Source organism: Spodoptera frugiperda, chromosome 15, assembly GCF_023101765.2.
Source record: "Spodoptera frugiperda isolate SF20-4 chromosome 15, AGI-APGP_CSIRO_Sfru_2.0, whole genome shotgun sequence".
In the NCBI taxonomy this organism is placed as follows: domain Eukaryota; kingdom Metazoa; phylum Arthropoda; class Insecta; order Lepidoptera; family Noctuidae; genus Spodoptera; species Spodoptera frugiperda.
This window is the reverse complement of record NC_064226.1, coordinates 9508560-9524142: the sequence shown is the minus strand read 5'-3', so window position 1 is coordinate 9524142 and position 15583 is coordinate 9508560. Positions and strand designations below refer to the sequence as shown.

The 15583-nt window shown below is 34.4% G+C and overlaps 1 protein-coding gene across 1 annotated transcript in view; it reads left to right on the top strand.

Annotated features, from left to right (window-relative positions):
* LOC118269784 (neuronal acetylcholine receptor subunit alpha-10) overlaps positions 1–15583 on the top strand; it is a 101501-nt gene that overhangs the window by 40408 nt on the left and 45510 nt on the right. The window contains exon 3 of the mRNA XM_035585097.2: positions 5788–5942. Coding sequence (XP_035440990.1) covers positions 5788–5942 — 155 coding nt within the window. The remainder of the gene's footprint in view (positions 1–5787; positions 5943–15583) is intronic.

The following is a 15583-nucleotide window of genomic DNA, read 5'->3' as shown; positions in this document are numbered from 1 at the left end:
GTGTTATAAATGCTGTTTTTCCTATGTCTTCGGCAAATAAAAACAGTAACCATATATATTTAAAGAAACGGGCCTTTACGGGCATCTCAAAAAATATTTTCTCCAGTTTACGACCACCATGATCCATGACTATAAAACTGTTGCGTATTAGTCCAACATTCGGCGTTCTATTATTTACGGCATTCTAACAAAACGTCGGAAGTAAATGATTGATTCACACAATCCTTTTTTTAATATTTTTTTTTCTGTGAAACCATATTTCATTGCGGTAGTAAGTCAACTTTGGTTGACCAGACCAAAGCTAAGCTGTGGACGGTTGCCTTGATTTATATGACATTTTGAATTATTGTATAATGTATAGCTGCAATCGATAAGTCTCAGAGGCTTAAGGTTCACTTTTCGATGCACAAAATATTTCCCAAATCGAGAATACGGAGTATTTATAAAAATGTACCGTGCATTTTTCTGAATGCTTCGGATTTATTTGAGCCGGGAATTTTGAGATGAGTAAGATATAGAAACTACATGATTTTATGTGCTACTTGAAATATTTGCGTAGGATTTTATTTTATACGCAATTTTTGCCCAAATTCGATTTAAACGAGAATTTTTACGAGTTGAGTCAGTCAATAGATTTTTGGTAGTTAGGGTTGCATCGATAGTAGGATTATACGCTTTTTTTTTTTGAGGTGGCGAAAGACCCCGTCTACTGGTGGTCCGATGGCTTATTGAGGTGCGCGCGGAATTTAACACGGCGCATCCACACTGCCCTAGTACTAATTGATATATACAAAATCGATACCTTTAAGGCAACATGATCACCGTTGAAGAATCTTTTGCTATTGCAGTTACACATTTTCTACATATTTGGGCTAAAGTTTAAATATTGTCTAAGAACGTATAAACCATATTAAATATGAGAACTCTGTAGAGTATTTAGTAATTGCAATTATATTTCCAAATAGAGAAGCAAAAACCTCTTATGAATTTCACGAATCTTTTAATGGTTGCTCGGATTTGTTTAAATGAAAAGCAAGTAAGTTTTTATTGAAACCAAACACGTTACGTTATAGCTTGCGAAATACATTTCAGTGTCTCAAGTGTTTCTGAGGGTTACACTCTCTTGAGAAACATGTTCGGTTTAAAGTTAACGTCGCTTGAAGCAGTAAAAAGCATGAAGTACACACAAGTACACACTTACAAATGAAATAAGTTTTTTCTTATAAAATGTTACGTACGTCGTTATTCGTTTTGGTGGGCGCGGGTGCTCGTTTTGGCGTAAGTAAATCTCAAATTATATAGTTGCGAATTTGTGATTCATGCGAAAAAATCCAATACTTCAACGTATAATATGTGACTCGATTTTATTTTATTGTGTGAGAAACAAGGCTCTGATTTTTTTTATTTGTGCGACTCAAGCGCTATCGAGCTCTGACGATGCGTCGTATACTATAGGCGAGTATCTATTGAATCGCTTAGAACTTGCTGCATCAATTCAAACATGCTTCTTTTGTTCACTTCTTTTTTTAATATCGCGTTTCGCCAAAGACTTCTGATTTTCTCCCCGAGGCATTTTCTATTTTCACGCGATTGTGTGTTAGGCTAGCTTGTCTGATTTTCTCACCACTTCTACAGTTTCCAGACCGCTTTGTGTTTTGCAGTTGTTTAAAATATTAACAGGATAATTTCTTCTATTTTCACGATACTTACGGTACCTATAATTGTAGGTATGTAATTAAATAATTAATTAATGTTTTAAAATTATGTATCGCCAAGAATGTATATTTATAAGATCACAAATTGAGAAGTAAAATAAAATATTTCTCTTTTGATACATAAGTAAATGATTGACGACTTCTTAATTATGCAAAATGAAAATTTTCATTCATCTACCTTTTTTTGGTATTGAAAAAGCTTTGCCCCGGGCCTTTTTGTGACTAGAGTGTAATGTTGGATATTTGACTTTATTTAGGTCGTTGGATTATACTAAAAACATATTTTTTGTTGAACAAAAGTACTTAGTACTAGACTTTCACTAATGTGTTTAGCATTTATTAAACACTAGCTTTTGCCAGCGGCTTCACCCGCCCGGATAATAAGTAGCCTATATGTTATTTTAGACCACAATCTACATCTGTTCCCAATTTCACCTCGATCCCTACAGCCTTTCTGCAGTGATTCAGTATCTAACGCACACACAGACTAAGAAACTCATTTATAATATTAGTAAGATTGGTTTATCAAATACAAAAAGTAATCGTATGCACGTAGGTGCAGGAGTAGTCCTACCTACTAGATAATCATACTTAGCTAATTAAAGAGTTTTTTTAGAGCCGTATTCACAAGTATATCGAAGTTCTAGAGCTGCGAACTACCTAGCGAGTTTACCGGGGCTCCACCTCGAAGGGGTTGGAACGGGGTGGTTTTGAGGCAGTAAGAGTCTGATACTCCCCCTCGCCTTGCCCTACGCGAAAGAAGACATTGATGAAGGAAGATGATTTTCCACCCTTAAGAAAGTTCATCGAAGTTGGCTTAGGCATAAAAGTGTAACAAACTAATAATACACTAAAACACTCACTAAGCTACGATTATATTGCTAACACAAAAAATAAGCAACAATAAATCTAGCAAACTCAATACCCCTTCATAAAAATTCACCTCCCAAGGCTGCCTGAAGTAATCATTCAAGCACGATGAATATTACGACATTCTTGTTAGCGAGGAACGTTTTGACATGGGTAGTGGGTACATGACACACGAAAGGGTAAGCACCGCCATTTTGTTTGCCATCAAATCATTTTACCGTTATTACAGTTCCACACGGTGATTTTGTGTGGACCTTTCTTTGGTGCAATTGTTTAGAAGGTTTAGAATGGATTATTTTTTTATAGGTTTTTTAAGAGTTAGGAGGGTATTGGTCTATGAAACTATGTGACAATTCCACTGATAAGCTATGTAGCTGTGTGTGGAAGAGACGCAGTTCGAGTACCATTTATGGTAGGACACATTTATAGCACGCATCCGCACCGCAGCACGCAACTATAGCACGCATCTTTCCTTATAAAAAACATAGCTTAGCTGAGTCCGTTTTAACCAGTGCCAAATTATGTGTACCAATGATTATGATTGGTGGAGCTAAACGCATCCATAACAACGTAGCACAGCACATCTTTGGTGGAAAAGCACACTAAAGCAAAATCTATATTTTTGAGATTAATACAAAAACATTCTAGTAATTTTATTGTAGTAGTATAATTTTAGTAGTAATTGTAGTAGTAAAATAATTTTCTAGTTGTTTGTGAATAACCCAGACTTATAATGACTTTTACCTTGAAAACAAGCGACAATTTACAATACTCAATCTAAAACGTAACATAAAGATCATTCTCATATGAAAATTCAACCCACGTAAAGGAAAAGGCCCAAAGTACAGTGAGGATATTTGAGTTCCCTCCGGCGTCAGAACGAACCTCCGCTTGTTAGCAATTTAATCTGATATCATATCAAGCTCATAACTGTAAAACGATCTACGTGTCATTCGAATTTAGACCTTTTGGGTGTCAGAAATTCACTTCCCTACTTTTACTTTGAAACTCGATGCCTATGAAAAATATTGGCCACAGAAAGTTCTAGAAAGAGACGAGTGTAAGGACGGTAGGGATGCTTTTGCCCTGCAGTAAGACGACAGTGGCTGAAAATAAATAAATAATACAATATTTTTACTTTCCTATTTTTACTTCCAACTTTTATTAATAACATGTCCGGTGTATAAGGAAAGTGAGTTTGCGGGAGGTTTTTAATAAAATTATATGAAATTTATTTTGGGTAGCTTCAATTATGTCTATTTTTAGGGTGGTTGGATGGACACGTGTCTTCATTGGGCTCTATAAATTGGCTCTGTAAATTATATATAAAAATATCGTCACGCCTTTTATACCCGAAGAGCTAGGCAGAACTGCACATAACGGCACTTAATGCCACTGTATGTACACTCACTTTTTACCATTTGTGTTAAGTTACCCTGTAATAGAGGGCTATTGTCATATACTAGACATGCCAGACTCCATGTTACAACTGAGAAAATTTTGAAAATCCACAATACATAGCTATGCTGTGCCCGACCCGGGAATGGAATCCGAGACCCCTTGCCCGGCAGTCACACTTGAGACCACTCATCTAACAAAGCAATCGAGACAGTAAATTACATATAACGTAAAATAAATAAAACGTATGTATTAACAAAAGTTATACATAAAATTTAAACTGTACTTACCAGTAACCATATCTACTTCATCAGAAAAAAACGGAATGTTTGAAGTTATGTTATTTTTATAAATACACAAGCGTCCATTTGACTAATCACTCGGAACGCCAATAAACTCACAATGTATAAAATATCATGAGCAAGTTATACGGTGTGTTCCTAATTCCATCAGTCTTTGGCGACCTAATTTCGGTTTCCGATCAGTCATCAATTTGGCATCCCATATTTCGGGTTAATATTTAGACCTTTCCGTCATACGATACATTGTATTTTGACAATGATATATTTTTTTACGCTTTCGAGGTCATAGCTCTGTCAGCTTTTTGTCAGGGAGGGTTTCATCTCTATTATGTAATAGGTGGCTTAACGATTTGTTTATGATAAATGGAGCTAGCAAAATTCAGAAATAGGTGATTATTAGTCTCACCCGTTCTGTACAGCTCCTATTAATCGTACCGTGATGTTATATAATAATATATAACCTATTCCTCGATAAATGCACTATCCAACACAAAAATAATTATTCAAATCGGACCAGTAGTTCCGTAGTTTAAAATTGCAAGTTACCTATTTCCCCACTTATCAACGAGGAATATAAGTCTATACTTATATTATTATATGAGTTACTTAATTACTATGTGCAAAACAGTCAATAAGAAATTAATGAAAGATTCAGACCTTTTGTGTCTTATACACAAAAGGCCTGAGAAGTAGGTAGGTATTATACTATCATATTTCTACTAAATGAATAAAAATGGAACAAAGAAAACAATAACTAGCAAATAAATAACTTCGTACCGTACCGGCCTACGAAAAACGCCATAGATAGGTACTGTCAGCCAACATAATTTATTTAAGACATTATTCATTTTGTCTCAAGAAAAACCGATTACAGAGAAAATATCTACTTAGGTAAATGTTCCACACGATTTCCCTTAATCTTTCGTCGCATTTGCAACAGTAATTCTGGTTAAACTTGGATTGCTTTTAAAAAGTTTGCGGGAACAAAGTTTTTTGTTTTTGTATCTTCTTAGGATATCGAAAATGTTATTTGTATTGAAAATCAGAATAGCAATTTCATGGTTAATATATTAAATTACTGAGTTTGAAATTACTTGCGTATGATGATCGTTACCCTCTTATAAGGTATCTTGAGGTGATTGATTTGTTGCTTGTTTTATCGGAAATGTTCTGTAATTATGTTAGGCGTGTCGCGTTTTGTGGAATAATAGGGAATAATTTACACTGTATGAGTAATGTTGTAACATAAAGTATAAAATTTTGTGGCTCAGGCTCAGATTGAAAGAGGTAATTTCAATCAATTCAAGGCCCATAATTATAATGGCTTTCTAACCTACGTTTAAATTGACAATTAATAGCTTTTTAACATCAACATTATCAATATTTGTAACACGGAATTACATATCACATTTCCCGGAGAATTTATCTGAAACTTTCCAAAATGTGTTCTCCTTGCAGGACTAATGTTTACCCGACTTATTTTATTTATCTTATTGTTACAGGAAGAAAAAGACCAGCTCCTCACGACAAATTGTTGGATCACACAGATCTGGACAGACTATCACCTGAGGTGGAACACCAGTGACTTTGACGGCATCGGAGTCATCAGAATACCGTATGAAAGGGTCTGGAGACCCGACATCATACTTTATAACAAGTGAGTCTTTGGTATATTCGTTTGTACATTTTTTTTAGATTTAATAGCTTAAAATAGGGATATTATACTCAGTAAAAGTCTGATTGTGTCAAGCGGTAAGTCTCTAGTTAGGCAAAAATGTACAATGTAAGTTAAAGTTAGACGACATTAATTAGACTAGATAGCTAAATTTTCCACTTGTAACTAAAAGGATTAATAAAATCATTCATTACAGTTACACATATTTATCCTCATGTCTTTGAAACTCAATCAATACACGTGAAATTGTTCGTAAAATCGCTGAATCAAATCTAGAACTTACTCTGCTTCTGCCATGTCTACACTAACCTAACCGATCGATTATATCCAATATCTGAATCTGAACTTCAAGCAAGAGTATGCATGTGTATAGAAATTTAATTATGGAAGTTTGTCCACTTTACTTGTAGATAAACCAGTACTAATTCAATAGCACAGTTAGTACTTCTATATACCTAGATTGTTTCTAAATATATAGTTGTATAGTTGTTAATTAATTTGTCTTGTATTTACATTCACTTTGTTGTTCCAATGTATCAGAATACGTAATGTATTCCAGATCAACATTTACTCAATTACCGAAATTAACATAATCTCTTTTGTTTTTATTTTAACCTTGTACTTAGCGAGTCAGTTTATAACGAATTCATAAAGGAAAATAAAATACAGCAAAATGTTTTCTTTCGCAAAAGTTTTGCTCAGATGGAGTAATATTGCAGTAGGTTGTAGATAAATGGGCTGATGCCTGAAAAGGGGTTGATCCTAGCGGGTTTACCGGCTCCGGCTCGAAGAGCAGGAGTGGGATGGGGTGGTTTTTAGTCAGTAAGAGTCTGACACTCCCTCTTGCCTCGTTCATGGCGAGATCATTGGATGATTTTACCACCTTACAATCAAAGAGTTGGATCATTTGAACTTGTTCAGGAGTTTTTATTGAAGATCAACCTATTTAAAAATAAAATAGGATAGTATTTATTGGCACGTGCTTATTAATGGAAAAATCCACAAATGTAACCTTAAAACTGTGCCAAAAATACCAAATAAAACAAGGAAAACTAAAGAAAAATCCAAACTACGATAACTAACTGTTACTGAAGAAACTTTGTATTAAACGTTCAACTTTACAAAGGAAATAAAAGAAAAATGGCGGCACTAATGAGGCGAAAAAATTAACCGTTCTTTGTGCGTTTGTTACAAATTGTTGATTACTACGAAGATTAAATAAATTAAATTACTTTAGAAATACATTCACATGCCTCAATATTGTGTTTTTTTTTTATTTATTGAATAAGCCGGTAAATGAACATATGGATCGCCTGATGGTAAGCAATCGCCGCTGCCTATGAACACTTGAAACAACAGAGGCGTTACACGTGCGTTGCCGGCCTGAGGGTTAGGAATTTAAAGGTTGTTGAGGAATCGGGATTAGGCAGATTGGGAAGGGGGGTATTAGAGCATCCGATAATCTCACTCACACAACGAAACACCTCTGGTGTTTCAAGTGTCCATGGGCGGCGACGATTGCTTGCCATCAGGTGTTCTGTCTGCTCGTTTACTGGCTTATAACAAAAAAAATATGCGTATGAATAAAAGGTTTTTCTTTCTTTCTTTTTACGTATCTGGGTATAACAGTCCACTGCGTTATCCATAACAACAGAGGTTCGATATTAATTGAGTATATCTATAAAATTAATGTCCCTCCCACGGTTACTGCTCAGAAATATATTTTTATCCAGTATTTATTTCACTTCGTTTGCCAGCTTGTTATAATGGGAATATGATGCCTTTTTTGTGAAATAAATATTGGAGTAGGTACGCCTTAAAATACGGTCAACGAAAGGAGTGTTTGATATTTAATATATTAACCCGTTTAAAACAAGGGAGGTTTATTTTGGACCACATTTTGCATGACTTGGTGAAATATAACTCAAAATATATTAATATATTATTTAACCTAGCAAAATTTGTAGATTTATTGAGAAAGGCCTTTTAAAATCCTTTTTAAAAGGCCGGCAATGCACCTATGACTCCTCTGGTGTTGCGGGTGTCCATGAACGGCGCTGATCGTCTACCATCAGGTGACTTGTAGGTTCGTTTGCCACCTATTCCATAAAAAATATGCTACCGAGATTGTAAAATCTCCCTCCTATTGGAGAACACTAATATCATGGCTTCATTTACAAACACGGGATCTATATGAGTGGCATAACTGTCTGCAACGGGGTTTATTAGTGCATGAAAAGGGTTTTAAGTATGAACCTAAACGATGATGAGTTTGTATTCAACTCTCAGACGGGATTGCGACAAAATGGACGTTACGGATTGGTCGCTTTGCTAACAGCATCTTTGGTAATCCAATCACCAGCCATCATTATCCTATAATACCTCTTTGCAAATTATGAGTAATGTACTTTTATGCGTCATTTAAGTGGTAAGAATGTCTGTCAGTAGATAGTAGTAATAGAAGAGAACTTTGGTTTCGTCTATCTGTACATACGAGTAGTTAATCTTCATTTTAGATTAATGAGTTGGAGGCAAGTGGCATATTATCTAGTAGTAATTAACTTCGCCGTATTAGGTATGGAAAGTGCTAATAGGTACAACATGTCTCTTTGTTATTTGAGTTTCAGTTTTGCCGAATGTTTTAGGTAATATTTTGTGTCATATTCAGTTAATTTTTTAGACACAGTTTATAAATTACATAATGACTTTGATCACGTAATACCTATGTAGTTAATATAAGGATAAGAAAAGGTAGGGGATTAATTTCATTTTACTTGGTTTTCCTTCCTGCGAAGTTTTGAAAGCATTTATAGGATTTCCGGGTTCGGAAAATTATGTTTGCAGTCCTTTTTAAACAAAAGTAACATTTTTTTCGGTTTGTGAAGCCGAAAACTTTAACATAATAAACACAAAACATGCTACATAATTTCGAATCGAATTTCTTCTGTTGTTTCTTCTCGACTAAACTAACGATCGAAAAATAAAGGAGTAAATCGAGAAGAACGAACAAAGGCGTAGTGTTCATTTAAAATGAACGATCGGACTATTAAACCGTATCTTTTTTTTTATCAGCCATGATTGCTTGCCGTGTTTGCGGACCTATATCCTTCCACTATTTTCCTTTCAAATATCCATTTTACAAAATGATATCTTTTCCAATTATAAATTTTGTTCATCTTTTTTTAATACAGACTGATAGACAGACTGCATACTTTAAAATGTTTAGTACCCCGAGGTTTCATCTAGTATGAAATCGTCTGTTGTTCAATCCCTTCTTGCTAAAGTAACGTGCAGTGACTTTGCTCATGCATTTTTAATTTAATCTTGTCTGTGTGTTTGACACAAATGTTATTATTTTCTTGCAAGAATATTATAATATTACTTCTTTATTCATGTGATAAAAGCGAGTATAGTCACATTTTGTCGTTGTTATTTGGGAAAAAGTTAAAAGTTGTATCACGTCGGTTATTTCTTGTAAGATTAGACAATTTTTGGCCCGTTATTGTGTACTTAGGCGAATTGTATTAGGGAGTGAGATTATGTTACACTCGCAAGTGGACATTATTGTCTATAATATTTTTTGTCTCAAGAGAGTCCTCTATGTTATAATCTAAAGATTTCTTTACCGTTGACCTCCTTAAGAATAAGAATAAGCTGGAAATGGAAGTAACGTAAAACTAAAACAACAAAACGATTTAGTAAACATTGTATTAGTATTCGTAAGTGAATAGGGAATGGTCGCTCAAATGGTGCGTATATATTAGGTCGCGAGGACAAGCTATTAAGTCGTGACGGGACTAAATGCATAATGTAGACGTGCTATCACCGACGCAGTGCCAGAACACTTTGCAGTTTCTTGTTACTTGCCAAATAAACATTGTTGAGCCACTGAGTTTAGTGAAATTGAACTGTCAAGTCAATTTATTACACGTCAAGTTGTACACCTGAAGTGAAGCGTTGCTTCGGACCGCTTGCCACATTGAGATTGATTCTCTCTCCGTTCCACACTATTAAGTAAGATGTCTGATATACTATTGTGTGTGGTTTGTTTGTGACTTGATTTATTAGTTAGTTGTTGAACTAACTTCCTATGGTATTATATGTCTGGTGTGTGTTGGACTGTTAATCTGGGGATTCATGGAGTTAGATCAATCGGGGTATGTATTCCGTAAGTAGGGTTTGCCTTTGCCCTTGGTATGTTGTAACAGGCATCGTGCACAATTGCGATTATCACGAAGATTCTGGAGTTAATACGATACTTATTCTTTTCTTTCCGGGTTTACGGACAGGGATAATCTTATGGAATCTTATAATAATCTGCTGTTTACAATTTTGTGACTATTAAGTTTTATTATTTTGTTATGAGCGTGTGATCGACTAGTGACTTCTAACTTTTCAGTTGGTTGGTAGCCTATTAGTACACATAACTACTCAATGTTATTTTTCACTTTCTAGTTTTTGGTTTTTGAAGTAGGTTTTTTAAACGCAATTATTTTTATCTTGAAACACTTCGTAAAGATTGTTTCTGTTTCATTCAGTAGTGCCCTTCGCTTTGTCTGTTCAGCTCTTATATTAGAAAGGTCGTCCCTAGGGGATAATGACAGGCCTGTGCCGTTGTTCCGATTCACATGAGACGAGTAAATGTATCTAATGAAGTGTCACTACGGACTGATAATGATAGCAATCAGGATGTGAAGGAGGAACGAACTTATTTAGTTTTTTTTCGTATTTTGGCTATTTGTTGTCCATAAGGATGTTGATTAGGAATAAGAAACATAATATTTGCTTCAAAGGTTTATTTGTATGGATGCAGCTGCAAAATTATATACATATAGTAGGTATATATCATTCATGATATAATTATGTAGTTATATCATTTTACAAGTCGTCTTGTACAGTACCTACAAATAATCTATAAAGTCATCTTGTTATTTCTAACGTTTAAAGAAATGAGCGTTATGATATTTTGATCGATTGGTAATTAAAGACTTGTACTTAATTTTTTCATTAGGTCTCTTGTTTAAGTTGTAAATTAAAATTGAAGTAGTTTCATAAATAAAGTAATTAGGTACAACTACAAATAAAAAATAAGAATACTAACGAATATGAGCCTCTAGAGTGGCTTGAAACTAGTCGAGATCCTCGTCTAATGGTTACGTGAATAAGCCGATAACTAATTTAGTATGTCTCACGAAAATTATAATAAAATTAAATATTTTTCCCTTGTTCAGAAAATAAAAGGGAACTTTTTATATTGATCCAAATTTAAGGTTATTTTCACGATACATCCTACATCCTCAGTATTTTCCTGCTCATTCATATCACTTACTAGGATTACTGATAACGGTGAAATACCTCGTGGGTTCCGTTTAATAGTAATGTAGTACAGTCATAACTATCCTTGCCACCTGCGGTATTGTTACCGTACTGATTTATTGTGAGAAACTGATTGTGGGTATAAGGTTGCTTTTCCAACAGAAATGTGTTATGCTACGTTGCTGTGGATGCGTAAATATAGCATGTGTAACAATGAATATGATTGAACAATGAACCGCTAAATAAAAAGAAATTTAGCATTTTTTGGGAGCGTTCCGTTTACACCCTGTATTTACAGAAGTAAGTAGGCAACTGCTTATTTATTTGCCCACACATCATAATTATATTTACTTAACAGCATCATTATAACAATAATTAAATTACAATGAAACCATATACTACAACATTTTAGCGGTTATTAGGTATAAGGTTTCTATACTTTATCTGGGAAAGCCATTTTAATTAATTTTCCTCTTCCGTACAAAATCTTAACTTAAACGCGTCTCTATAAAACAAACACCTAATTTTCTACAAGAATAGATATTTTCAACCAGTTAAACGCAATTTATTAGCCGACTGAACAAAAGTGAATGTTATCTGCTTAAAATCTAGGGAAATTTACCTTCATGAACTTGCTACCCGCCCTCAGGCAAGTGTTGACCCTTTTTAAATACAACCATGTGTATTATGTTTGAATATCTCAGAATATTAGATTACCATTTTATTTCATTGACTTTCAAACGTATGTAGGTTAAAAACCAGTAAAACATACTTACACATATTACCGACCTACAATAAATAATACATTTACAACTTATCAATAAAATGTCCGGCACGAATGGGCCGGCTCGACCGGATTGATACCACGGCCTCACCGAAAACCAACGTGAAACAACGCTTGTGTTATGTATTCCCCCCTTTCCAATCTTCCCAATCCCCGATTCTTCAACAACCCTTAAATTCCTAAACCTCAAAAGGCCGGCAACGCAGTTGTAAACGCCTCTGGTGTTTCAAGTGTTCATGGGCGGGGGCGCTTGTTTACCATCTGCTATGCTCGTTTACTGGCGTGTTCCATAACAAATTAAATGTTAACGTCTAATAAATACGTTGTAATTTTATGTTCCTGATTAATTTGTTACATAAATCAAAAACAAATATTTCAAAGCCATCATCATTTGTCATAACAATTTTGCAATTAATTATCAATTTTGCAGTTCTAATAAATATGTAAATAATTTAAATGATAAATTATGATTTTATATTACCAACAAACATAGATACTTTGTGTGTAAACCTGTATACATTTGTAAATTAATGAAAGGCATTTTCTGGAATTTGAATTGCAGCGAACAAACCTAATTTTTGATTTGGGTTTCCTTCATTGAGCCTTGAACAAGCATGGCGGTTAATGATCAAACCTTCTCCGTGTGAGATGAGGGCTTTGATCAGCAGTGGGGCCACTTATACTTTTGGTGTGTGTCACACACACACGTGTGTGATTCCTTGAGCATTGAAACATACAGTTGAAAAGCTAGTTATTAACCCGTTGTGTGCCCAAAACGTGGATCCACGCGAGACACAATGTATTTTCTATTGTGTCTTTAATACAAGAGGTTAATAAGAGATAGATATACTTATTTATGTAATTAAGTTATCAATAATCTTATAAAAATCCATGAAAATTAAAATAACAACCACTGACACCTTATTTACTTGTAATCTATCTGCGTAAATATGTGTTACCTGTAAATAGTGGGAGAATTTCGTCTCAAAATTTTCTGAGTGTTTCCCGAGCATTTCACGCTTCGTTTGACTTAACCCTTTTGTCTACATCCTTACTATTGAATATGCCTTACACTGACCTAATCTATATATTAGATTATGTATGTACATATATCAAGGAAATTGACTATTAATAAATTCACACAGACCTTGCCTACTTATGCGTCTATTAATTTAGTATTAGGTACAAATGGTTATATCATACTTAGCTACTAATCTGTTTTTAGAAATATTGTACTCTTTGTGTTTATTCCTGTATACTTATTTTTAGTTTAGCTCAACGTATATATACTATTTATAAAATTATTCTATCAGATCCTTATTGACAAGCAGACAATACATGGCTTCAATCATAAGGTTCATACAGCACACATACACGACGCGGCTATGGCACGTCATTTTATACTTTGGAAACAATACGAAAATGCTGTTAGTGCGCGTTTTGTGTAGACGTTATGAAATATATCATACGACATTAGATTGAATGTTCAAATTTAAATGACAATTTCTGGGTTGGAGCGATGGTGTTAAACTGTGATATGTCTTAAACTCTTATTCCTAGGAGGTTTACAAAGCTTACTTCTTTACGATTACAGTTACATAACGATAATCTCGATGTCAGTAACGAATTCACGTAGTACTGTAACTGGTATCGAATAGCTTTTCATTTACTTAAATCGATTTATTCGTGTACAGTTTAAATTACATTAACATAACGGTGTTTGGAACACAGAAACATGGTGCATCATTGAACAATTTGTGTTATACATACAACTGATTTAATACATAAATGTATCAGATGTGTAATTTCCATATTTGATCGTAATAATTAAGTGCAACATGTATTTTTACATGTATATTACGTATCTACGGTCTCCAAAATGTCAAAATAATAGGGATGATGACGGGGTACGTCATTTCTACGTAAAATGTACCTACAAAAGACGTCATGTGATATTTCAAATCATTATATCTTTGAAAGTATTTGTTTCCAAAATAAAAATACGTGTTTTCTTTTTATTTAAAATTTTGTAGCAATAGCTTTCCTCTTTGATATCTACATACAGGCTGCTACAAATCTGGTAAAAATTATTGTGTAATATTGGGTATGTTTTCAAAGTTAAAGCCTAGGAGTGAACATAAATTAACACTTATGACGTTTAATGGGGTGAGCAGAGCTGTAAATAGTGCTAAATACTACTTGAAGTCACGTTTCGTGTGTGCGAATGTATTATTGAACATTTTCCTGTGTATTTTGGCACGCAGTCCATGATTAAGTTTACTTTATGGTTAGATATTTTTAATGACCGCGGACCTGTGTATGGGAACTCAAATTATATATACAAATATTTTTAATTCATTTGGATTCGTTGCGTTTTTCTTTTCCATCAATTGTCTATTTGTTTATAGTTAACAGATCTTACTTTGTTTTGATTAGATTTGACTGAATATCAATAATCTATTTATGTTAACCTATTTCTAATGGGTAAAATCATCTAATGACTTTTCTCGTCTTGGGCGAAGCGATAGGGAGTGTCAGACTTTTACTGACTAAAAACCACCCCGTTCCTACTCCTATTTTTCGTGCCGGAGCCCCGGTAAACCCGCTAGGTAGTCCGCAGCTCCGGAACTTTTGTTAACCTTAGGTGTATGTAACAGTGACACATTATTACCTACGTTATGACATTGTAATCAAACCATCAAGAATGTATATAATTTGAGGTGAATCCTTTAAGACTGACATTAATTAGACTTTTGAGCTTCTGACACGTAGCAACTGTCGTAGATGACATAAGGCACCAAAGTAATTTGAGATTTCGGGAGTAGTCTCTAAGTTTAATTTAACTTAGCATGGGCTGTGGCTGTAATTTACGTACCTACTTAGTCCTTTAGTACAAATTATCTTGATTAAAGACTAAGATCAATAAGAGGCGTATTGGTTTGGGAATCTTGGAACGCTTGGTCGTCTGAGGTGTACCTAATAATGTCATTAATTTATGCGTTGTATAAACTAATATGTAAATGTTATATGAAAACACCGTATAGACGTAGAAAACTCATATCACATCACATCGACAGCCTACAAGTGGAACGTCTCACACGGAGAAGGTTTGAACATTAATCACCACGTTTGCTCGATGCGGGTTGGCGATTTCAGACTTAGAAAGTATAAGCGCAGGTTTCCTCATGAAATTTTCCTTCTAAATAAGCCTAAATAATTTTAGAAAGCACATAAGTCTCGGAAAAATCACATTGGTACTTGCCGTTGGTAGGTTTCGCACCCGTATCCTCATGCATGAGAAGCAGGCGTTTTATACCACGACCTTAGACGCAGAAACACAAGGCTATAAAACTATTAGTAGCTAGGTACTTAGGCCCCTACTAAGGTATCTTCGTTATGCACGAAAAGGGTTCGTAAACCCACATCATGTAATAATATAAAGCTATAAGTATGTACTTCAGGTATTTTATTATTAGTAAGTTTCCACACATACTTACCAACTCAACGAAATTTTTTGGGAGTG